Source organism: Styela clava, chromosome 3, assembly GCF_964204865.1.
Source record: "Styela clava chromosome 3, kaStyClav1.hap1.2, whole genome shotgun sequence".
Lineage (NCBI taxonomy): Eukaryota > Metazoa > Chordata > Ascidiacea > Stolidobranchia > Styelidae > Styela > Styela clava.
This window is the reverse complement of record NC_135252.1, coordinates 21,151,845-21,178,430: the sequence shown is the minus strand read 5'-3', so window position 1 is coordinate 21,178,430 and position 26,586 is coordinate 21,151,845. Positions and strand designations below refer to the sequence as shown.

The 26,586-nt window shown below is 35.6% G+C and overlaps 1 protein-coding gene across 1 annotated transcript; it reads left to right on the top strand.

Moving 5' to 3' along the window:
• Positions 1-11,172: 11,172 nt before the first annotated feature.
• LOC144411693 (heat shock cognate 71 kDa protein-like) lies at positions 11,173-20,789 on the top strand. Its single transcript, XM_078111254.1, has 12 exons — positions 11,173-11,262; positions 11,600-11,729; positions 12,058-12,164; positions 12,252-12,503; positions 14,198-14,321; positions 14,841-14,994; positions 15,350-15,497; positions 16,926-17,096; positions 18,002-18,163; positions 18,719-18,949; positions 19,290-19,478; positions 20,342-20,789. Exons 1-12 carry the CDS (start codon positions 11,197-11,199, stop codon positions 20,405-20,407), a joined length of 1,800 nt encoding a protein of 599 aa, XP_077967380.1. The 5' UTR covers positions 11,173-11,196; the 3' UTR covers positions 20,408-20,789.
• The last annotated feature ends 5,797 nt before the right edge of the window (positions 20,790-26,586 follow it).

The following is a 26,586-nucleotide window of genomic DNA, read 5'->3' as shown; positions in this document are numbered from 1 at the left end:
AGCCTGCTAATGTCAAAGAATTGCAGTCATTTCTTAGATTTTGTAATTATTACAGACAATTTGTTGAAGATTTTTCTACCATTGCACATCCTCTTGTTCATCTGACGTAGAATTTGCTTGGACAAAGCAGTGTGATGTCGCTTTTCTTCGCTTGAAAGAACTGTTAGTTCGTGCTCCTGTTTTATCATTTCCACAGGAAGATGGAGACGAATTCATTTTAGATACTGATTGTTCTGGTTTTGGAGCTGGCGCAGTTTTAAGTCAAATTCGGAATGGCGAGAAAAAAGTCATTGCATATGCCAGCGTTATCCTTAACAAGGAACAGAAGAGATATTGTGCAACGTATCGAGAACTTTTTGCGTTGCAGTTTGGGGTCAAACATTTTCGTCACTTCCTGTGGGGTCGACATTTTAAACTGAGAACTGACCATGCTTCACTACGTTGGCTTCTGAATTTTAAAGATCCTGAAGGCATTGTAGCTCGTTGGATATCAGTTCTGGTCACTTACGATTTTACAGTGGAACACCGTGCTGGTTCCAAGCATGGCAATGCTGATGGTTTGAGTCGTATTCGTCGCCGATGTAAGCGGGATTCCTGCACTAGTTGTGGGAATGGTGATCAGCCGTGTGAATTGGAAACTGTCAAAGTTGCTGCTTTACAGCCGAAAATTAAATTACTTCATTTACAGCTATTTTTTGCGAACACATATGAAATCTGACAAGTAACACGCAAAACCGCGCAAACGGGGCAATGTTTACAACCATGCTTGAAAATATGTCCGAGAGAACGAAGTGTCTGAGTGGTAGATTAGCGTGTAGTGTGTATTTGCCTCCCATAACAGTATAAGTATAACCATGACTATAGCAAAAAATGGAATACATAATTCGATACTCCAAAAATATAACTGCTGTGTTCTAATAAGAATACACACGAAACAACGGAAAAACTAATCATAAAAACGGGACAAATGTAACCACTATAGTGAATTGTAATTTCTGCACACAATATTAATTCGGGCCGCTAAATCAAAGAATCAATCATTACACTACGCACTTGTGAATTTCCGACAACCACATGAGAATCTGCACATAGTTTTCACTAGCAAACAAACATGTCAAAAATGAGGGCTGTATGTGCGTTATGGTGTTATTTATTTTCAGTAACTAGGACTCAGGGTAGGCGAATTAGAGGGGCCGCAAAAACTTTTTCTCGCGGGCCGCAGTCGGAGAAAACCCAAAAGTGATCAAAACATCGCGAGTTTACTCACTTTAAATATATTTAAGAATGAGAGTTTATCGTTTCAATCAGTTTTTCAAGAAAACTATATAAAGCCTTTAGTTATTTTAAAATTGCTTCCCGAGAAATATCGTGGTATTTTTTCTAGTGTTTTGTTTTTTAATGTCGCTTAGAATTAAATTCTTGCGTGACAGATATTACTTGAAAACACACCAGACACTGTGGTTTAACGTTGTTGTGGGTAAGGAAATACGTTTGCTCTCAGTTTACTTCGGTCACCAATTTCTACACCTATTGTATGATGAATTTATTACTTGTAGCGTGAGCAGGCCTAGTGCTACCGTCAATAAACAACCAAGTACGTCTAAGTTGGCACGTCGGACCCAGCTAAATAAAAAACTGGATCGCGCGGCGCTAAATCAGCTCTGCGGTTCGTCACTGCTGTCACATGGCCCACGCTTGAAAATACAGGAGTGTTTTGAATAAAATAAAGGCAAAAAACGTCTCTTCATATAAGAAGTTACTTAACGCGAGCTCATCTCATCGGCTATGTCCTGTCTGCACAAGACAATTAATTCTCCTTTTACCGATCACAAGACGTCATTCCCATATGGTTTATAGATAAAACAATGAAATTCCGTGCTTTTAACAAACATCAATCCCGACATCGGGTTTAGAAAAAGGACTATTCCCAGTTGGAATAGTTTATAAATAAATCAAAATTGTTCTGCTAATGTATTCAAATATCTGCTAATGGCTTAGTAGTGTATTCTAAAATTGTTCCGCAGTTTGGACCATCCTGAGCTAGGTCATTGTCTCAATGTTCAAATGAGCACTAATATCGCGGAGATATCAAGTTTTGGTGAGCCGTTTCGTTAAAGTTGGAACATAAATACAAGTATTTGATAAAGTAACATTACTAAGATTTCTGGACAAATATATTTACTAATTTGAATATGTAGAAATTTCATAAAGTCAATATTATAAGCAGTTTTTATATATATCTTTATATATTTTTTTCACATATGGTTATATTTTGAATGAATAATAAAATTTAATATCTTATACGAACATAATTGAATACGCACACGATCAAATAAATACAAATATATATCATATATTTCGTTTTTCCAAATTATTGTTGTTAAAATGTTATTGAATGACGGCAATCTTTACTTTTGAAATTTCACAGTTAAAGCGACTCTGTTGCCTGCAGGGCTATAATTTTTTTCAGAGCTTGAGAAGTATGTGCACCAAGATGGCGCACAACCAGAACATACATAGTATGTGTGTAACGGTTGGGGTTCAGGTTGTGCGACATCTTAGTGCACATACTTCTGGAGCGTTTTTTTTTTTCAATATTTTACGAGATGAAAATCTGTTGATTAACCCAATTTCATAGCCGCAATAAATTGTGCCAGCAATTTGATTTTTAGCTGAATGACTTTGACCGGGTTGAGCTAACAAACGTTTCATAGCAGCTCTATTGTTTGCTTATTTTGTTACTGAACTTCACGTAACGTGGCTGTAGTGTGCTTTTTATCATTATCTAAAAAACGTTAGCGTAGCTGTTGCAAATAAACTATTTTTTAGTTCAGAGTTTTTCATATTGAGTTTTGAGTCTCCGGCCCTGTAACCACTGGTCCTGTCGGAAAAGAAATTGCCCAGTTGTTTTATTCGCTTGAATATTGTAAATCTAGCATCTCAAATATATTTGCGTCAGTTAAGGCACTTGAAGGTTGGTGTTGTATCGAATGTTAATTTTTTGTAGGTTTTTCTGCGCAGCGTTTCAGGTTTATTAAATTTTTAATCTAATCGTTAGTCTAAAAAGTTCACTACATCTAACGACATGTTTGACATATATCTTCACTAACCTACGTCATGGTAATGTAATATAAACTCAAAGTTTCTAGCGAGTTCTATTGCTCATATGATGCTTATTTACGCCCTTCGCTACGAACGAAGCCCTGTGCCATCTAACGATACGTTTAGAGCAGCTATTATTTGGAAGGGCCTGAATCCTTCCGGATGGGCAGTGCCTACCTAATTTATCACACACTGGGTGAGGTGGGCCATATAGGATTTGCGATGCCAACACAGTAAAGTATGACCCTATGTTAATAACTCTGCGTTGAGTCGCGTATACAATATTTTGTTGAAAAGTACATACATGTGGCAACATATTCGGTATTTTACGCAAGTTACATACAAAATAGCGATACTAATCAAACAACGTTCATTGAAATAATTAAAAACTTTTAACCTAGAACAATTTGCGCGATAATTTTCTAAGACAGGTCTTGAAGTAAATATCTACAGTGAATTTACTGGATGAGTAACTAAACTTCAACTTGATCTTCACGCACCCAAAAAATAATAATTGTTTAAGAACGTCAAATATCTTGCAAGTGTTATCATATACACCTTTTACAAGGATTGACTATTAACGAATTGACTTTCGAGATTGCAGACTACTGGCGCAGTTTTCTGAACGTGAATGCCGGCAATTCTAATCTCAAAAATCGATACTGGTACAAAACTACTTACAGCGTAGCCAATCATACGGACTATCATTAGAATGCCAAAGTTGATGACATGGAAAGAAAGCAGTAAGAAAGCAACGATTAACTGCCACACACACTCGCCGTACTTCACTAACCTTAGCGTTTGGCTAAGCGTTAGGAAAGCGCTTGCCATAGCAGCCCCGATTGCTGGATTGCCCTACGGCAGGCCTGCCCAACTTTTTTCGTCTCGCGGGCCACTTTCAAGTGTCGAAATTCGTTGCGGGCCGCAAACGTTTGCACCAAACATTAATACCAGCTAGGTCTCGATTTCGGTGTAGGTAATTTACATAATACATAAACGCAAGTTTATTAACATCAAATCAATCAAGTTAATAATTGCTTTCTGGTTACTGAGCAGGGCTGGCAAATTATTCGAATATCAAGTTGAATATTAGAATAGCAGTTTACTATTCAAATATTTGGTAACACGGGGCGTGGGCATGAAACTTTTTTGGTGACCACACGAAAACACACACATCACGTCGAAATTAAGTGTTATGTTTGCATTATAGTGTTTTTATTCATTCATTTGTGAAACTGCCTCAATGTTTAAATGAGCATAAAGTGTGCCAATGTCGCAGGAATATCAAGTTTTAGTGGGTCGTTTTGTAAAATTTGAAACGCCAATACAAATATTTAATGAAGTAACATTACAAAGATTTCTGGACGAATTGCCTATATATATACTTATTCGTGGCCAATATGCAGCAATGGCATTAAGTCAATTCATTAGAATTATTGACGGATACGCAGTGACGACATTTCCGAAATCTTATTTAACCCAAACATTTGATAAAAAAAATACAAACATAAAAGGACAACAAGTCCCAGAACCAGTACCAAAGATATCGTTGACTTTTTGTGTTACGTTGGAGATAAAGACGATCAAAGCAGACACGTAAGAAATCAATCAGAATGAAAATTAATTTGCAAATTTAGGCTCAAGATTCATTCCCATAATTGCGCTCAGCGTTCGTCCTCAATGATTGCACAATATCTTTTGAGTTCGTCGAACAGAACGCCCAGTTCTGCAAGAAAAGAAAAAAAATGACGTCGATGTCTACAAGGGTGCAAGACCTGACACATACAAAATAATAAAAACCGGCATTTGAATGTAGATAGATGGCAGGAATAATCACTCCAAAATCACGAAACCTACTTAACCCTATAAATTGATTAATAACATAGTAAAAACATAAAAAGTCTGCTTACAAACTTTATAGGCCGGGCCGCAAAAAACAGTCTGGCGGGCCGTATACGGCCCGCGGGTTGGGCAGCTTTGCCCTACGGCCTACTACACAGTTCGCAGCTCATGGGCGATGATCATGTCATGTGCAAGAAGATGTTGAACTCCGGGCCACTTTAGTGGTTCATCTAACCACCGTTAACAAATAACCGACTGAATAACCTTGACTTGTAACACGGCAAGAGGCCATGGTTTGCCATGTGATTCGTCCCCCATCCCGAGATGACAGACTACGGCCTGCGATCTCTATTTACCCGGCGCAAAATCTCATATATGACAATCTACATCGTATCTTTTTAGTCGAAGTCTTCACCTGTGCCAGTTTTTCTTCTGATTCTTTGCAACTTGCTTCTTCCGCTCAGATGTCAACCGACTACCAAGTTCACATTCACAAGAAAGACAACTCGCCCAGCAAAAAAGTTTGATCATCTACTGAAACCCGGACAAAGTGGACTGACGAACTTTGATAAAAAGTTTAATATGTGGATTTGTATACTTACCATATTTCACAAACCATAAGGCGTACTTTAAATCTTTTCTTTTTCAAGCACCAACCGTCCCCTTTATAGGTCCATTGTATGATTAGTACTGTATAGCCGACCAAAGTCGGATGTTTCCCTTGACCCTTGAAAACGTCTTCTTGAACTTTACTACAGTATTGCAAAATTTTGGATGCTTATTTTGCGAGTGTTTTGCAGAAGTAGCACCCCCAAACTGGCTACATATTCAAAACCATCATTTTTTTTATTAAAATATACAACCACATGCCGCTCACCGCTAGTCTATCGCAGCTTTTTCGGAACTAGTTCTTGATCACTGCAACTAGAGCCCATCGGAAGACAAAATGAAAATTAAATTACTTCATTTATTCTAAGTTTCGGAAACACAACTGAAATCTGACAAGTAACAAGCGAAACCGCGCAGACGGGACAATGCTTGCAACCATGCTTGAATATCTGTCTGAGCAGAGACAATGCACGTCAAGCTGCCTTTGTTTATTTATTATAATTTAACGTGAATCTGTTGGTCACTATCTGACATCTAGTGGTAGTTTACTACTTACCGTCGTCTGCACAACTTTTTTGCAGCGGAACGCGGGTAGAGTGGCGTTTTCAGTTAGAAAACCTTGAGGAATCTTCGTAATAATGGAGAACAAGTATGCGGGAAGTGGTAGAGAAAGCCGTTAATGGTAGGAAATACCGGAATATCATCACACGATAAGCATCTGTTTAAAATATCATCAAGGAAAGCCCTAAATGGTGAGGCACTGTACCGGTACCAACGAACCTATGCCAGAAACAGCTTTGGACCAAATTAGCAAGACAACTGCGATCAATTCGTTCTCCGTAAGAAGTTTTGCGTCTAAATTAATTTAGCTACCGGTGTTTTCATATCGTATAGTTTGCCCATCCGGTATTCATATCCATCTGCACAAGGACAATGAATCACTTCATACGGTGCCTATGTTAGAATGCTAACACAGCTGGTTTACAAATAAGTAATATAGTTGGTTCGCAGATATTCATCATTCAGTTTTAGTGAACCAGAATAACTGTTCAACACGCTGCTGTACAGTTAGTCTGCATGTTTAGTTTTTCTATAAAAAATCGGGAAACTGAACATCGGATATATTCAGAACAGGTGCAAAGTTTTAAAAGTTGTATTTGTATCCATTTTGCTGTTAGAAATTGGTGAGATTGAACGATATTTGGTTAACATAAATAGCAAAATATAATGACATGGTCAAACATTTCAAGATATGTGTACAATAATTGACTGTCGATGCATGTGTACTGTACTGATAAAAGTTTTATAATATATTCCACTGAAAAAATACAGTTTTCAGTAATAAACCAAGAAAAAGTTGTTTTTCACCAGTGCAAATTTTGATAAAAATGGAAAAATTGATTCAAGCAGATATGGAATTTTCTCCATTTTTTGTTTACGGAGACCGCTGTCGATATTTCATCTTCAATTGGTCAAAAAATAATGCGCTCCATGTTGGGGCAGTATGCTGTCTTTGTAATTGAGGTATTGCTTGGTGCCTTTTTTTGTGCATGCCTCAACATTTATACTTCTATATACTACTAGGCCAGCGGTTCCCAACCAAGGGCCTGTGGCTCATTGAGTAGTTTGAAGGAGCCACCAGTATTTCACAGTGTGTCTTCTCTTTGTTAAGCAAGTAGTGTTTGAACATGATGAGATTTGGAATCTACCAATGAAAATAACAATATAAATACCAATGATGAACAAGGCCATGGGAAAGGAATTACATTTTATTACTGGCATCGCACAAATTGATAGACCTTAAATTTTTTTTTTTCGAAAAGATTCCAATACACAGCTCAGACACAGCAAAAATACAAAGATTTGAAATTTTCTTTCAAAATATCACAATTCACCTAATTTTATACTAGAAAACATTTGGTGCTTTTATCCAACTTCTATTGTAGATACAGTATCTGGAAGTGAGCTCAATTTAGTCTTGAAACAATTTCGAAATTTTTTGTTTAGCAGGTGATTCTCATTGGTGATTAAGCTCCCATCAATGTGATGAGATGGTCTACGCTACGGTATAGAGAATAGCCATTTTCATGTCAATGTTGTGCCGTCAATAGTGTTCTGTTTGGCGTGGAATAAACATCTGCATCGAGATAATATTTCCATATGTGAAGAACACTCTTATAGCAGAGGAATTTGCAGAATGTGAGCCGTCTATGTTTTCCTGTTTCTGTAACAGATTGTCTTCATCTTTCGCGACATTAAAAAATAATAGACCACTTTCTTGTCAATTGTGATCCATGGCAATCAAATGTAAATTAAATTCTTTATAATTCTGCAACTTGTCCATTTGGTTTTGCAGCATCAGATTCGACCAGAATCTCTTCCAAGTTCCAACCCTAAAATAATGTCTAAAAGATTTACTCTAAAAAGTAAGGACAAAAAATCTTTGGAAGTTGGAAAATACTGTACAATTTCTGTACAATATTTCTAATTGAACAGTCGTCAATTATATCATAAAACAGTCTATTATATAGTATATTCCTGAGACTTATTTATTTTTACTATTATATCATCTGCCAGCAATTCAATGAATATATTACTCAATACTCATTAAATTTTCTGCCTTTATTTTGCTAATACAAGCTCAAATGTTTTTAGTAAAATAAAAACAATGCTGACACAGAAACATGTGGTTTATATAGAATACAACTACAATTATTGCAACTTGTCTTACATTGTGCTTTTCCTGAGGTCAGATAGTGGGACATTGTTCATGTAACGGCAGGCCATGTGTGGTATCAAACATTTGTCCATGAATTTACCCGGGCATCATCCCAACAACTGAGATCTATTTGAAAACAATTATAAAGTATGTTTTAAGTGATTATCAATGGTATGGACATTTCAAGTTTCGGAATACCGCATAAACATGCATGAAATAAAAAATAAACAATTTGAGTGATTCATGTCCAAATTTAGGTTTAGTTTGCAAAGGTTACTGAACAATCGGCCAACAAAAGTAGCGGTATTCATCAAATAACTATATTCTACACTACAGGATCTGCAATATGATTTTTTTTCAGGCTTTCCGATGGATTTACCAACATTGATACTCACATCAACTATGCACATATGTCTAAATGCGGAAGTGTTTGCTTCGACCTTCGATATGTTTTTAATAATCCTATAATACGGTATTATGGCAGAAGTTCGCATGTGACAGTTTCGATATTTTGACAACAAGATTTGCAAAAGAGCATGGACTAATGGATAAAGTCCAAAGCGACTGATTTTAGTATTTTATATAGACTGGGAGATCGTGATAAGATCGAAGTCACCCACTATCAAAATAAACAGAATTCCTAAATCTCAGGCACATTAAGATCATGTTTATTTAAATATGATTATCAGTGCGTAAAAAGTATATATGTATGCTCGAATGCACATTAATATAAGTTGCTAATTACTATTCTGACAAACTGTCAGATGAACTGGAATATTCAATTTTCATGAAGTTCTGTTGTAATAGGATATTTCAAATAGTCTTAACATCCCTTTTATGAATATTTTTTATTAGATTCAAACAAATCTCTAATGCAATGCCTGATGATATAATACGATATTATAAAAATGATTGAATCATAAAAATAAATTGCTGTGAAAACGGGCTATAATGTAATTTTTGTGAGTTGAAAATGCTGGAAGCCCTTGACTGGTTAATGTATACTGGCAATAGACTCAACCATCCTGCCACGCCAATGTTGGTCAATATGAATACCAAGAGGTAACCTTAACAGAAATCTACAATGGCAAAAAATTTTAAGTTATGAACAACTTACAATTTTATGCTGTTTTATTTGCCAAAGATTTCAAAATAATAACTCCAAAAATTTATTTACATACCTAGGCTATGCTATATTGGTGTATAGAATTGATTGATTCATCTCCTCTCCAAGGTTTCCAAATTTTAGAAGAATATGTTATACAATATTGTTATTCTGTTATTAAAATATGATTGTAATATTGTAATAAATTAATTAAAAACCTCACAGATAAATGACTTCATATTAGATTTCTTACAGGTTGGGAAGGTCACGTTTTTTAGGTATTTTGCTTAGAAGATATCATGTGATTAAATTAGACTACTGCCAGGTACAGTATGAATCATAAAAAATACAGTAGTTTCTGTCGTATAGATGCCATGAAAATCCTTTAAAACCTTGACGCTGCATGGCTACTTTGCAGTAAAACACATGTGCGGTACTAGGTAACGTACGGGTACCGCTACTGTTCTGCGTGGCAATCATTTCAAATCAACAAGCAGTAAGTTAATATCTATTTTATCAACCAGATAAATTTGTCAAACCCTCTTCGAATTCATCAGAATAAATATGAAAACTTCATTCCGTACCTCTGAAAACGAAAAAGCGCGGCGACAACGCTAGCGCTCTCCGTGGAAAGTAATTTCAAGCCGTTTGTTATGCATACATACGCTGATACGCAGCAAGTTTCTTATGCCAGATCCCAGGAATACCGCATTAATGTCTGTAAATTTCAGCCATGCTCTCATATTCTATCAAACAATAATTTATCATTCATTCAAACACATAAAAATCATTCATGCTTTCATAAAGTAGTGAATGATTACAATTAGCGCATATAGTACAGGAGAGCAATGAACTAACACAATATTTAGACCAGAACAGAGGGGGGTTGTGAATTAAAAATTTGTGACATCATGAGATGATGTCATTTTTGTACACTGCGCCATAAATCATAAATTTCAGTCCACGAGGGTCTTCCACTTAGTGCAAACCAAGCACGATCATAAAACCTACAGCAGCTTACTGATTTGTGGTTAATTTACGACACATAATTGATAAGAATAGTCTTTCATAAGACAATTTCGGCAGTCCACGCCAGGTTATTTAAATAGCAAATGGTTGCGCAAGGAACATTTTTATTTACAGAGTAAACAATAATCACTACTCATTTTATAACTTACAGGTCTCAAATATAATAAATCCTTAATGACATATTTATTGTCAGAACATACTGTTGTGTATATAAAAATTCCAGACCGTTTGGATAGCCTGGCTATATAGGCGGATAAAACATTATAGAATAACATTACGAGAAAGCAGTTAGTGGACAGTGGACGTAATTAATCTTCACTGGCTTAAAGCTTCAGGAATTGGCGAGACAAGTCTCTTGCAATTTGCAACAACCAGATCGAGTAGATGGCTATTTTGAGTACTAGACAATTAATAAATTATGAAGCTGCAAATTTTAATAGCTTTTCGAAAAGCGTATTAAAATATTCTTGCATTCGATGGTAAAGTTCATAAAAAAATTATTTTTTGAAATGTTTTAAATGATTTGAAGTCAGTTGCTATATTCTTGTAATATAATATTCGAGTCTTAAAATGTTGTGAACAGTAATAAAACTTTGGTAGGATGGACCATCAATAATGCTGAGCATCCGAATATTCGTTTCATTTATATCTGTATCTTTGAATAGTTTTATGAGTTTGAGTCCTACATAACATACGATAGGTACGATCACTGCGCCGCTCACTGTTTCAACTGCAACTTATATTCAATTCCTAGATTGTACCGGTACCTAAAGTTTGCTCAAACATAATTATGCCAACGATAGGAATCGACTTGGGGACTACAAACTCTTGCGTGGCAGTTTTCCGGAATGGAAGGGTATGTATATGCTATGCTAATTTTGGTGCGGCAGTGCAAAACCAGTTGATACATAAGAATGAATATGAGGTCTATTACAATGGCTTTCCCTGCTGAGGAAAATCTGAATGATACATAGATAGTGGATTTATTTTTAAGATGCGTTAGTCCACACAACCAAATTTGGCACATGTAAGACGTATTTGTGTTTATCTTGATAAATAATCTAATTATTGTCTTTAATTTGTCCTGTCACAGTTTGAAATATATAAAAAAGCATAACGGAATAACTTATTTTCTGACTAGAAAACTTAACTTGGCCTACTGCATTCATTACAATTTTCGTTTCACTTCACAGGCTGAAATTATCGCAAATGATCTTGGAAATCGAGTTACTCCGTCCTATGTATCGTTCACGGGGAATGAAAGACTTGTTGGTGAAGCAGCTAAAGAAGAAGCGACTGAATATTTCAAGAATACTCTTTACCGTAAATATTTGTAGCCAATTTCGACTCTAAAATATTGCACATGTGAATTGTGAAATGATATATCTTTGCACTTCTGATTTACTGGCACGTCTTTATACGTGATCTAGATTTCTAGTTCTGAGCAATTAGTCCTATGTGAAGATCACGCTTGAAAACAGTAGCGTCATAACAAGTAGCAGTGTATGGTTTTAAGAAGCATTGTTAGGAATTAGGCTGCTAAAAATTCAAATACATTTATACCTTCTTTTGTGAGTGGGAATATAATATCAATTTTGGTATGCCTAAGTGACAACTGTATTGACATAAACAGTGCTCATTATAACTTTAGAAATTAAACGTTTGATTGGACGAACATATGATGACCCTTCGGTTCAAGCTGGTATGAAATTGTGGGGATTCACCGTTATTAACGATGATAACAAGCCTAAGATATCGGTAAGTAACCATTGAAAGCGATACAAAAGATGCTATATCATTCATCATCAAGTTGCAGTAATCATTTTTTTGCTATTATAATTTCAGGTTGTTCATGACCACAAAAGAAATGTATTCCGCCCAGAACAAATAAGTGCGATGGTTCTGGAAAAAATGAAAATCGCAGCTGAGGCATTCTTGGGTGAAACCGTAACTGATGCAGTCATTACAGTCCCTGCTTATTTCAATGACGCTCAGCGAAAAGCAACTCGTGATGCTGGGTTAATAGCAGGTCTCAACGTTATCGGCATGATCAATGAGCCGACAGCGGCAGCAGTGGCATATGGACTGGATAGACAGGTAAAGCTTTATTTATTTCCTTTTCAACCGTTTGTGCATGTTTCAAAATATCTCTATTGCATTCGATTGGCCGAATATGCATATAAACCCGTCTGTATATTCCTATGGCATATGGACTGGATAGACAGGTAAAGCTTTATTTATTTCCTTTTCAACCGTTTGTGCATGTTTCAAAATATCTCTATTGCATTCGATTGGCCGAATATGCATATAAACCCGTCTGTATATTCCTATCAACTTTGTTATATGTGCCTATCCAAAGCTTTATTTATTTCCTTTTCAACCGTTTGTGCATGTTTCAAAATATCTCTATTGCATTCGATTGGCCGAATATGCATATAAACCCGTCTGTATATTCCTATCAACTTTGTTATATGTGCCTATCCAATTTGCTGCATATAAATAAACAAAAGTTGGACTATAACATATACAGCCAGAAATATGCATGTACAACCAACTCTTATGGACATAGAACCAATTCCATAGGCCTATAGAGTTACAGCCATGTGCATACACAACCAATTCAATAATGTATACAACTATTAAAGTATTGTACAGAATATATAGTCCACTACATACATATAAATTCATAAAAGTGGTCTACACACAAAATCAAATGTTATACGCTCATACGGCCAACTCAATATACATATACAGCCATTCAAAAAGTACATACAATTTCAAAGTCATATGTATACATATATTGTATACAAATACATGTACTGTAGAACGATGAAAATATCGGATCTGTTAACGAACGTTTAATCGCGGCGACCGTTCCGTGGGAATTTCTAATTTTGAATCCCCACTACAAACACTTGGGTTTTGTTAACATGGGTGCCTCTATTTGAAATAAAATAACTGTACCATACAATCAAAATCTTTGTGTTACGGGTTGATTGTGTCCCGTATAAATGAGTTATATTAATATGACATTGACGTCAGTATGTATTTATATATTGAGTCGAATTGCTCATTCTTATTTGCCATACTTTATTGGCTATACAGTAAAAACTCTACCTACAAATTAATTTGTTCCGGAAGCCCTTTCGTATGTAGAAAATTCGTAAATAGGGACGCATTTTACCTGCAAATGCCCTAATCGGTTCCAAGTCCACACTAAACTAGGCACAGAATATTTGTATAATCTATAATGATAGTCAAAACCCCTAACAAACACGTGTTAGAATTAGATTAATGTACAATGAAAACAAAAGATACAAACGTAAAAACCAGAAAAATAACGAATAAAAACTAAAAACGGTTTGTTTGTGTGACTTTGTTTACCATCGTCATATTCAAATGAATGAAACCGATTCCTAAATTTGCATCCGCCAATGATGGAGAATCAATACCGGAAAACGTATTTCATTTTTCGAGTCGGCGATGATTTAAATCTTTCATGTCGGCTGTTATGATTTTATTTTGGCTTAGAAATTAATACCGCCAACTTAAACTGAAAGATATAGTCATCAACGACGTTGGTATAATGATAAAATCCACTATAGATACTAAGTAATATTTACGAGAGATTTTATACGCTCTAAATGGCAAAAAGTAAAAATTGCCCGTTTATTTTTTTTATTTTTCACTGAATATCTGTACTTTTAATCACTATTCATTTGAACGGTAAGTCTGTACATAACGTGCTGGTTTGATATTAATTATTAATACATTCAAACCCTTTCACACAGAGCGACAGTGAACGGATTGTTCTCATATTTGACCTAGGAGGAGGCACCTTCGATGTTACCATCGTGAAAATTAAAGGTCGCAAGTTTGAAGTAAAAGCTACGGGTGGGGACACACACTTGGGGGGTAAGATACAGACACATTTTATGCGTATGATCATATAAAACGTATAACATGATTGAGGAAGCTTCAACAAATGGGTCGTACAATATATATTTAATGGAAAATGAGAAGTATGTGGGTCATAGATTTGCAAAGTTTTATCCTACGTTTAATCTGGGTTAACAATAAATCGTTGACTGGGAGGTTACGTTTCCGTCTTCCGAGCAAAGTTTGTAAACTTCTTGTGCAATTTGGAGAAGTACAATATTCGATACTCTCAAAATCTTTGAGCTTAGTATGGAGCGCGGGAAAGAAGTCGCTATCCCAACTGGACGATGTCGTCGAAAATACTTGCTAACCTGCTGCATTCGTTCGAAATGAACAGTTCAAATTGTCCCTTTATGTAAATTCAAATGAACGCCAACCCGTTCAACACACCAACCATAAACGTAACAATTAGCTTGTCTAGGCTATTATTATGATCATCAACTAGTTGAAACTTTACATTATATGAAACTTATGTCACTCTCTATATATATGTAGGTGAGGACTTTGATAACATATTTGTGGAATATTTTGTTTCCGAGTTCAAGCAACAACGCGGTGAAGATATATCAAAAAATAAAAGAGCATTGAATCGTCTTCGAGTGGCGTGCGAGGCAGCAAAAAAAAAATTGTCTTCGTCCACAAACGCCAAGTACGTTATACGTTATTCTATCATCGTTTAAGACATGCACACGTGAATTTCTTTTTATAAGAAGTTTTCACGACTCTCACTCCGCACAGAGCTACGTACTTTCGCAACGACAGGAAATTTTTGGATCTGGTATTGTCACTTAATTATCATCCCCCTACAGTGCGAATAAAAACTTGAAGCAATAACTTGAAGTACATATTTACTAAGTCGCTTTAATGAAAAAAATAAAGTTCCATTTAGTTTATTATCATGCTTCATATACAACCTATTCAAATAAATAATTTCCCCAAAAATATACTTATTATATTGGATTTAAATGTCTGAAACTACTCATGTCGTAATTTCGCTTTTAAAGGGTTCAAGTCGATGCTCTGCAAGGCGGACACGATTTTCGTAGCAGTATTTCACAGGCAAAATTTGAAAATCTGAATCACAGTTTTTTCGAGAGAGTCCTCGATACCGTGAAGAATACTCTTTCTGATTCTGGACTCAAAAAGGAAAACGTGAGATACGCACGAAGCATTAGCATATTCATAATATTTTTTCCTTGTAAAATTTAGTGGCCTACTTTACTTCAACGCAGTGAATGCACACGAAGTGGACTCGATTTGAAAACTTGATTTTTTGTTGTTGTAACTGATGTTGAAATAATCCACTTTTCTCTTCAACCCCTAGGGCTATGCCTACTAGACCATTTGTTGACATTTTTTAGTAGCTATTGACTAGGAATTTCTTTCATTATGTATATTTTTCACATTTTATATACGCTCCGTACGTTAGATTGGCGACATCCATCACCGTACCGGTACCTACTTCGTGACCATATGTATATTTCAGCTGTGCTCTCATTGTAATATTCTTGTTAATCATCGTATAATCTCTCATCGAGATTCGTTACGAACAAAAAGCCACCAATATCTTAAGATATGTAATAGGGTACTGTTATTTGGAAGAATATGATTCTTTAGTCGTTGCCTACCCAATTTCTTGGATGGAGTGAGGGTGTGGGATTAAACTCAAGATGTGTCATCAGCGATGCCGACAAAATAAGCTTTACGCCGGGTTGGCAATCTACGGCCCGCGAAGAGAAATAATCCGGCCCGCGAGGCTTCACTGATTTATAGTAAAAAACAGCTGTTTTGACGATTATATTTTTAAGTGACAGAATTTATTGTGCGACACGTGTATACTAAAATACATTATAACCTAACATGTATATAATTTACAATTACTCGTTTGTTGAGGCAATAGTTCAAATATAATTAGACAAATGGCAACAAAGCGCAGAAAAGTCAAATGGAATTTTGAGGTGCAATGCAATGGGGAAATAAATCTATAATCCATTCGAAAGATGTATCACTACTTGATTTTTATAAAAAGTATCTTATTGAAGGAAAACTCTATCCAAATTTGCCAAACGATGCGAAAAAATTCACATTGATGTTTGAAAGCACATATATATGCATGTGAACAGTTATTTTCAAAAATGAACATTAAAAAAACAAGGGGAGAACTCGAATGAGTGATTCCTATATTTATAAAATATTTTAATCTTGGCTTCATCCAGTGTCCTATTTAGAAAATGTTAGTTATGTCGAAAACGTATCAAGCGTGATTGAACAAAAAGTGTCACACTCTATGTCATATGTAATTTTGAGTTGAGTTCACGAGTTGTCGCAGTCTTTGCGCGCCGCTCAAAATTTCCACTTCTGATCTGTGTAAAAAAAATTGTGAATATTAGCCATCCGTTCGGTTTTTAACTTTTTTATCATATTTGCGACCCGCCAAGACTTGCAACCCGCCAAGACTCATATTGCCCTGTGAGCAATACAAATAATATTTTGTCTATAATGGTAATTTATATACAATTACTTATGCAAGTTTTGAAAATCCTATTATGATGCAAAATTAAGATTTAACCATGCATTTAGATTGACGACGTTGTTCTTGTCGGAGGCTCAACTCGAATTCCAAAAATTCAAGAAATGCTGGAAAAGTATTTTGACAACATGAAGCTTAAAAGAACTATCAATCCTGACGAGGCAGTTGCTTGTGGTGCAGCAGTATATGCATCTTCACTTGGTTTTGTAAAAGATCCCGCTGTAAGTAATCGTTTCTCCATAAATTTCCACAATTCAACCAAACTTTGCTAAATGTATTGATCAAGCGAGCTAGTGCTTGCTTGTCCTTATTAAAACGAGAATCTGAAAAGGCAGATATTGGGACATTGCACATGGAAAATGCATTTTGTTGAAATTAACTTTTTGTCGAAGTTGCCAGTCATATTTCCAATGCTATTATTCTTGTTAATCTAATTGCCACACACAAAATTCTTTGAACAGTTGCCGAACACAAAAGGGCAAAGACGAACTCAATGGGAACAAAATATTTTGAAGTGTTTTTTTTAAATAAGTAATCGTATATAGATTTCAGGATCAACGCAACAAGTAATAGGGACTGTCATAGTTGAGTTCGCATAATTAAATTACAAATTTATTATTTACAATTATCATTGTTGGTGGTAGCTCACAATCAGGCGGGTAGTTGATTAAGATAAATCGCCACACTGGTTGATACAGACTTCACAACCAAAAAGGTGACAGAAATGGGTGTTAGACCATATCGGTATAGATGACCGATTATCGTCAAATCTTGTAACATCAAAAATCTTTGGGCAAAACTAATAATATAATAGAAATGAATCGCAAAATACAAGAATGCATATTAAATAGATTGGCTTATTTCGATTTCAAATCCAGTGTAATGCGTTACTGCATTAATGAATCTGATTGTTAATCGAACAAAATTTTCCTGTCCCGGGAGAGGAATTACGCCAATAAGACAGTATTCATAGTCGAAAATGTTTGTCAGTATTCGAAATAATAGTGCACGAAGACAAGTGCAAGTGCTGGGGTGATTTGCTTTGATGCTGGAATCCAAAAAAACTTCCTATTTTAAAAATTGAGAACACATACTGCTGAGTTGAATAACATTTCAATTATCCCAGCTCAAGGAATTTGCTCTTGAAGATGTTATTCCACTTTCTATTGGCATGGAAAGTCATGGAGGAACAATGAATTTTGCTATTCCGCGAAACACGAAGATTCCAACCAAAGTACGGAAAAACTGTTATACCGTGGAAGATAACCAAACAATAATGAAATTTAAGGTTCGTCTACGAGTCTACATCACATATTTCAAATGATAATGGTATATTAGTTAATTTAAGTCAGGGTTTCCCAAACTGGCGTCCGCGGATCCCCGGGGGTCCGCAAGAATATGAAAAAAGTCTGATCGATATTTAAGGATTGATTTCAATCGAAGAGCAGTTGCATATTTTTGGTTGAGCGTTGAGGACGAATACCCATTGCTGTCAGAAAAGGCAATTGAAAGCTTATTGCTATTTATTGCAACGCCCTACATGCGTGAGGCTGCATTTTCACCTCTTATAAATATGATGATAAAATACAGGTCGAGACTTGCCGTCCGACCGAAAAATTGTACAGTGAAAAGCAACATAACCCATCACATTAATGTCGTTTGTGTTGTCGTAAATGTAACATTATCTTTATTGGTTGCTTAGGCACTGAAATTGACACGACATAGCGCGGGGGTCCGTCAAAATTATGATTCTCAAATAGGGGCCCGCGGCCCGAAAAGTTTGGGAAACTCTGATCTAAGTTATAAATATATTATTAATTATTTTGGAATTTATACTGCACAGATATATGAAGGTGAGCGCGCTTTGGCCAAAGATAATCATTTTCTCAATGAAATTACAATATCCGGAATTCCACCTGCACCGAGGTATAGAGGCAAAGTTGAAGTGCTACTCGAAATCAACGCATGTGGAATTCTTCATGTTGAAGCAATTGAGAAAATTACTGGAAACTCAAGTGAAATCACGATCGCAAGAGACAAAGGACGATTGAGCAAGAACGAGATAAAACGAATGGTAATATATGGAATTTCTTGAAGGCTTACAAAATTGTCGAATACATAAACAAATACGAGAAAATTGGCCTGCAAATTAATAACGTAATAATTACCTTCAATTTTCAAATAGAGGGAATATGGAACAAAGCGCAATTATCTTAACGTTTGTTTACATGTGCAATATTATTTTCAATAGTGTGATTGAATCATATATGTAAATATATGAAATAAAATGCGTTTTGAAAGTGTTCAGTTAAAATTGAAGCCGGACTGTAATCGCACATTACAGAAATATACAGAAACACGAGTTTCACATTAGCACATATAAGTAAATCTGAATCTCTTATCTCTCTATGAAGGTACAGGAAGCAGAAAAGTTTAAGGAAAGGGATCAAGAGCTGAAACAGCGAAGTGGGGCAAGGAATGCGCTTGAAAATTACGCTTACACCGTAAAAGAAGGAGTGGATCAAAAAAATCTAACAGGACAACAAAGAGAATCTATAATGAGCAAAGTGACTGAAATTCTTAAATGGTTGGATATAAACAAGGTAATTTTTTTGTGAAGTTGAAATCAATAAATTTCAACGATTCTTAACTAAAACGGTTGTTCAAAGGAGTTATATTACTAATTGTAAAAAAAACGGACGTTTGTTGAACTTTGTTCTCGTTGAAAATATTGGTGATTCTATAACCCATTAAAGCTGAAAATTATATGCGTACTCAATATCAAGTATGTAAAACTCAAATGAGGTGGTAAAAAAGATTTGCTGTTTTTGCATAATTTAAAAATTGAAGTATTGAATGCGACTATTCTCATAAATAATCTAATCCAGTGGTTCCCAACCTTTCTATCTCGGCGAACCATAAATTGGAATTGGAAGAAGTAATATTCTTGTCTGTTCGAAAGTACTGGCGTACAGTTCAGAAAAAATTGGGTTTACAACGCGATTAATGTTTTGTTTTGCTGTCAAAATACGATAATACTCACGTGACCTTGTTCACTTATATGGGAAGACGATGTGAACAAAAACACGCATGTTGATTTTTAGGTTTTCGAACTTGCGAAATTTAACAAAGGGCTGTCGCGACAAATCGGAACCTGGAAAGCAAAAATTATATTTACTCAGCGTCAAGACGTCGTCGGGGTAATTAATAACCTATCATTCAAACACGCAATATACGACGGAAGGGAGCTCTCTTTACGATTCCGGTCAAGCGGTTGAGCCGGCAGAAAAACAACAAAATTTTCTCAGTGTGGTTGACCAGTGGTCGAGATTCAAATCTATTTATGTTGTGATACAGTGTACCATTTCCAATTCTCTTATAAATTAATGAAGCATAAAGTTCGTTAGATCAATTAAAATTCATCCGAGCACTTTCAGAATTTTTACATGCCGTTTTTTGTATTTAGATAGAACCTCCGAAAATGTCAGAATTGGAAGCGAAGAAAAGGGAATTGCAGAGAGCAGTTGAATAAGTTGATAATAGATATATTTCCTCTTATCTTGCATATGTACATACTAATGATTACAAAAAGCTTAATAAAAGACTCGTGGAAATTCCGAAGCAAGCTAATCGCGAAAACGATTAAACACATATAGTAGTTTGTTTTCGAAATTGTTAATCAATTAATTTGTTAATCAACTTCTAAACTTCCCGCTATGTTGAAATTAACTCGTTGCCTTCGAGACTATGGATTTCATTCATTTTTATTTTTCACAGACTGAGATTCTTTGATTCACACAATTTCCTGATCACGAGTAATTACGCCAGAAATATGATTTTTAGCTGAACTACCTTGACCAAGTTGAGATAGCAAACGTTTTCTCTTGTTTTATTAATTTTGTACTGAATTTCAATATTATTCAGTTCATTTTAACATTGTAAATAATAAAAAATTGCTACATGAAAGGTATTGTAACAATGTGAAAAAATTCACGGGAAATGGTCTTGAAATGGTTGAATAATGAATTGCGCGCAAGCTTCTCCTGCTGCCAACTGACTCGCAATGATCATTGCTGAGACACTGAGACATTGAGAGTCGTGTACAGGGTTTAGACCAGTTGATACAAGTTTAAAATCAATTTTCGCAACTTTGAAGTGACGCTTGGATTAAACCATAAATTTCCCAATAAATTTGCGAGGCGACAATACGACATGGTTAATTCAGAAAAAATCAAATAGGTCGATGGTGCTTTAGAATAGATCAGTAGTTCCCAACCGTCGGTTCGCGAAGCTTTTTTGCCGGTCCGCGAGAAATTTCGTTGTTTTGTTTTTTTTATGCCGTCTCAATCGCTTCACTGAAGACAAGGTTGCGTTGGTTTATTACGCAATTTATTTTTTGCCGTCACGTTGCGACGTCCTTGGCGAAATCTTGGCACCGAGTTTTCGCTTTTTCGGCTCCGATTTATCGCGAATGCGCTCCATCAAATCTCGCAAGATTCGGAAACCTAAAAATTGGCACGTGTGCTTTTTCTGTTGTGCATTTGAGCATACACAGTAGGATTCTGAGCCTGGTGCCAAATTATCGACGACTTTCTCATTGTAATGTAAATTCATTTCGTTTTTGGCGTCGATCAACTGCAAAGGGATTAATATGATGAACCCGATGAAAACGAAAACGTTGGATTAAAATTGTGATTCTACTTTATAGTCCACATTTAAAAGAGAATCACTGTTATAATTTCGGATATCTCTTGATAACGAATACCCATCGCTAAGTAATCGAGCAATCAAACTGTTGTCGGTTATTTCAACCAGTTACTGCGTTAAGCGAAAAAATATTTTCATCACTATAGCTTCAATTAAAACGAAGCAAAGAAATCGACTGGACGCCGCTGCAAAGCTACGCGTTGTAGAATCCTCTTTGAGGCCTCGTTTGCAATCCTGTACTGGAAAAGAAACAGCAGCAAAATTCTAACTTTAGTTAATTGTGTTTGTAAATGATTTGGCATGTACAGTTTTTTTTATGTGAGATGTTTTATGCGTGCCTTTCTTACGCATAATGGGTATGTCCAGCACTGGATTTCATTACAGCAATATATGGTATAATTTTATGTTTCACACATTTCTTTTTTTGGCCTCACATTATTTGATATTTATCTTTGTGTGAAATGTTTTTAAGTGTGCCTTAATTGTCTAGAAGCATATTGAGTGCTCGACATTGCATTATATCGTCGCGCTAATAACCGAATTGCGTAAGTCATTTTTAGCAGTTTTAAGAAAAACGAAAAAAACTTCCTAATGATATTGTTATGCCTTTGAGAGTCAATAATTTGCCATGGTTCAATTTTTTGATCGTAGCCGGATTTAAGTTAATTTGTATAACGCAGTTAAGTGACGTCATAATGGCGCACTGTGACTTAGGTAGAAATGTGTCTATGACTTGGGGACATACGCAATTTTGCAACTTCACTACATGAACCAGTCCTGAAAACTAAACATTCCAAAAACGAATGTAATTCTCCGTATCTACAATGGCTAATCCCCAAAATAGCTAAACGATTTCAATTACATTATTTTTTATGTTTAAAAATATATATTTCATCAATATAAAACGTTTTGCACACCCACCGAAATAACACAAAGATTAAATATAAAGAATAAAACAGCAATGCACTTAATATAAAAGCCAACCAAGTTGAATTGGACTCGGACAGTGAATATCACAAGTGCACGTCCTCCTATACTGTAGTATAAATTCAAATTAACACGCGCTAAGCTAGAATCCGAGATGCAAAAACTCGAAAATACCTCGCCGAGGTTATTTTGCCTTTGTGACGTCACAATAGTCATGCGGTAACAATGATGATTCATTATGACGAAACAATTGCACAAATGTGCATGTCATACTAAATCTCCATTTTTATGGGTTTCGGAATTCTTAAAATAAAATCTGAGTTAACAGACAGGTGCGCAGCATTACATAAATACCTATTTTATAAGAAAAAAACTCAAAATCGCCAAAAATGACTTACGCAATTCGGTTATTAGCCTGACGATATTACGCAAATATATGTTATTCTTTTCTGTTAAGGTCATTTCAATTTTTTGCTGGTCCGCGAGAACATTCAATTTAATTTTACAGGTCTGCGAGGGTAGAAAAGTTAGGAACCACTGGTTTAGATCCCCGCTAATATTCAGGGCCCGCTACCATTCAGAGTTGCTACCGGGCAATACGGGGGTGAGAAAGTGATAAAACGCAAAGTAGCAAGTAGTTCTCGTATAACCCCTAAAACAGTCTGCTCTCTGCAGATGCACCTCCAAAAGAGACAAGACGATGCGAGAAATGAACAGATCAATTACATTGTTATGTTATAAACGATGTCAGAGCCAATAGCTGAACGAGATAGTGATCGGAGACGGCCGACTTATCGATCTTCGCAAAAATAAAAATAAAAATAAGAGCGACGAAAGTAATCCCCCAAAACACAAACTGCAGTTTTGATTACTTTGCTCTGATTCAATAGCGACAACGCGTCTCCCATCATTAATTAATCAATAACTCGCTAATTATACGACATAATTCATTCAAACACTGCGCCTCCGGTCCGAGATATTATCAATGCACATGCAAAATTTGTAGCAGATTCAACCTCGCTTTCGTGAGATATCGCGTAACATACGAAAGTGTCTAACAGACAGACAAACAGACAAATAACTATCAACATACTTACCGATCAAGATCAATAAGTAATAACGATGTAAAGCGGTGCAGACATGCGTCCAAGATTAGGAGTTTTGAAAATAACCATACCGGTCCAAAAATTAAAAATTGAATATGAGCGATCGCAGCCCTGGCTGCCTAACTGACGGTACATAATAATAGTTTAGTTATCGTTAGATTAATTTAAGGTCGGTTTTATCAATTTTCATCACTGATATGTTAGCATTATTTTATGTGTTTCATTCGTGTTCTGGTGGGTCTCGAATAAAACGCGGTGGGTCACTTTATGACCCGCGGGTCAGCGGTTCGCCATCCCTGATATAGGAGCACAAAGTCATCAAAAAATGGCGCAAAACATGTCATGTCATACCCATTGAGTATGAACTAACCAGGATTGTATATAAGCGAAAATTGTTTGAAGAAGGTGAGAAGATAAAGGTCGAACCAAACCATTCCCGAAGTTGTTTTTGTTGTGTATGTTAAAAATTTATATTTTGCGGCATAAATGTTCTGTATGTGACTTTATAATATACAGTATTGTAGATTTTGGAATTTTTGCTCAGTCAAACATTAAAGTTAATATAAATGCTTACACAAATGCCTTTGTGTCACGCGAGATAAACATTAGTCTGCGTGACCCCGATGCTAAGATATTTATCAGTGCAAACAAAGTGCGATAAGAAACAACACCACAACCTTATAATCGTCGACCAATCTACGGCCCAAGCGTTAAAAGAATACACTTATTCAAGGTGTATTAGCACAAGGGTATTCAAATAACAGATTGCATAATGAAAAACAGTTCTGAATTCACAAAATAAACAAAGCATAAGTGAAACTCATTTCATACATATTTGAAGTAAAACAGTTCAGAGGTAAGGGACATTCGTAGATTCATTAGGTACTGATGTTTACATATAAATCCTCAGGCGTTTGAATAGCTTGGCTATACGTTTAAACAAGACATATAGAATAACATTTCTAAAGCAGACATGAGTAGAGCTAAAGCGAACAGTGATAGATATTCTGGCTTAAAGCGTAGCACTACTAGAAATGAGGTGATAAATAAAATAAATGATAAAGATGCCGTGAAAAACGTTTATGCACTGGATAAAGTTTTGGGAATGTGGTAAATTACTAGTCTAGGAAATCCTATAAAATAATAAATAATTTTAATCGAAAAATGTTAGGATTTAAACATTAATATACAAAACAACATATTTGGCTTTCGAAAAATATGATTATTCGACAATCATTAGGGTAGAAAACCTGCTCATTAGGTTGTTGCAAAACAGTCAGCCATAGGAAAGGGTCGAAAAAACTATAAATGCTGGAAAACTATGAGAAATTGAATTTGCTATATCGTCAACTCAGTTGCAGTCTCATCTGGGCTAAAGGGAATTTCAAACAATCCGTCTTAGGGGTATGGTATAGTTTAGTACCACAAGTACTTCTATTGGGCTCAGCATAACGAATTTTGCATATGTTATTCCTATTACCCACCTGACTATTCCCCATAAATAATAAGTCATAGAGCTCGCCAAAGTATCGCTACGATCGCCCGAAATGGCATCTGCCGCCGATAACAAACTCACTAGCGTCTACGATCTCTCCCATTTTGGGATTGTTGCGACGATAAAACGAGAGAAATAGCTTGCTCGGTGATCGTCTGCTTGTTTTGGACGATCATCCATATAATTTGGAAGGCCTTATTAAGCCAATGTGACGTTGCAATTTTGTAATTTTTTGGTGACGTATTCAGGTGGGGTTAATTACAAATGCGAAAATTGTTGAGACAGGCCTACGAGAAGCGCATGAGGTACTAAACTATACCAGGCCCCGTTTTAGAATTAAATGGGTCGTCGACTACGTAATCTGTGACGTTATATCTTCACTTTAGTTGTTTTTTTGTTTATAAAATAACCATGACGAAAAACGCCACATAACATCGGAGCAAGAGCCGCCTGCGATTGGCGAGCCGGGGGTTGGCCACCCCTACACTATGCTATTTGAATAGATTCTTTCTAATTTACAAAGTAAATATTCATCAGTCCACAGTATGCAACCATATTGGTCTTAAATGCAATAAATCCTAGATGACATATTTATTTAAATTCCACAGCGTGGGTAGTCTGGCTATACAGGTGGATGACATTATACATATTGTATACCATTACGGGAAAGAAGATAAAGGATTGAATCTCCACTTGCATAAAAATTTAGAAATCGTTGAGCCGAATCTTTTGCCATTTGCAACAATCAAGTCGAGTACATGACCATTTGAAATCTTTGGAGAGTACTAAACAATTAATATATGCATTATAATCTTGGAAATTCTAATGGTTTTCTGAAAAATTGCATTCGATGATGAAGTCCATGAAAAAAATAATTCTTTGAAGTATTGTAGCTAGGGATGTGAGTTTCAAATATTTTATTTTCGAATCAGAACGTTCCGATTCTAATATTCCCGAAGCTGATTTTATTTAATATTTTCAAAGCCCGCAAGAGCTCTAAATTGTCTTATCTGGTTAAGTATAAATAAAAAATTAAAAATATCTTAAAAGAAAAATATGTAAATCCTTTTCTCGGATAATTATTAAATTTATCAAATACATTAGGAGTAAAAAAATAAATAGTCATGACAACGAAATTTGGTGTAAACCTACTCTTTCAAAATTGACTGACATAAATAATCCCATTTCTATTTATTTGAGTATTATGGTACAAGTTGGTTAAATATGTTTCAGCGGCGCTCGTGCTTCTTATTCTAAGAGCACCAATGGCGTCGAAGAAACCATCGCTATTTCCTGTTTAATAATATGAATGCAATGATGTGTTAATAAATTGATATCATTTGCTACATCATTTGCACATAATAATAACAACATATTAGGTATATAATCTAAATATTTCAAGTAGAAATAAATCGAAAAACGACTTAATCCGTGTTGTAACAACGCCACCGCGTCATTCAATTGTTTCAGATTATC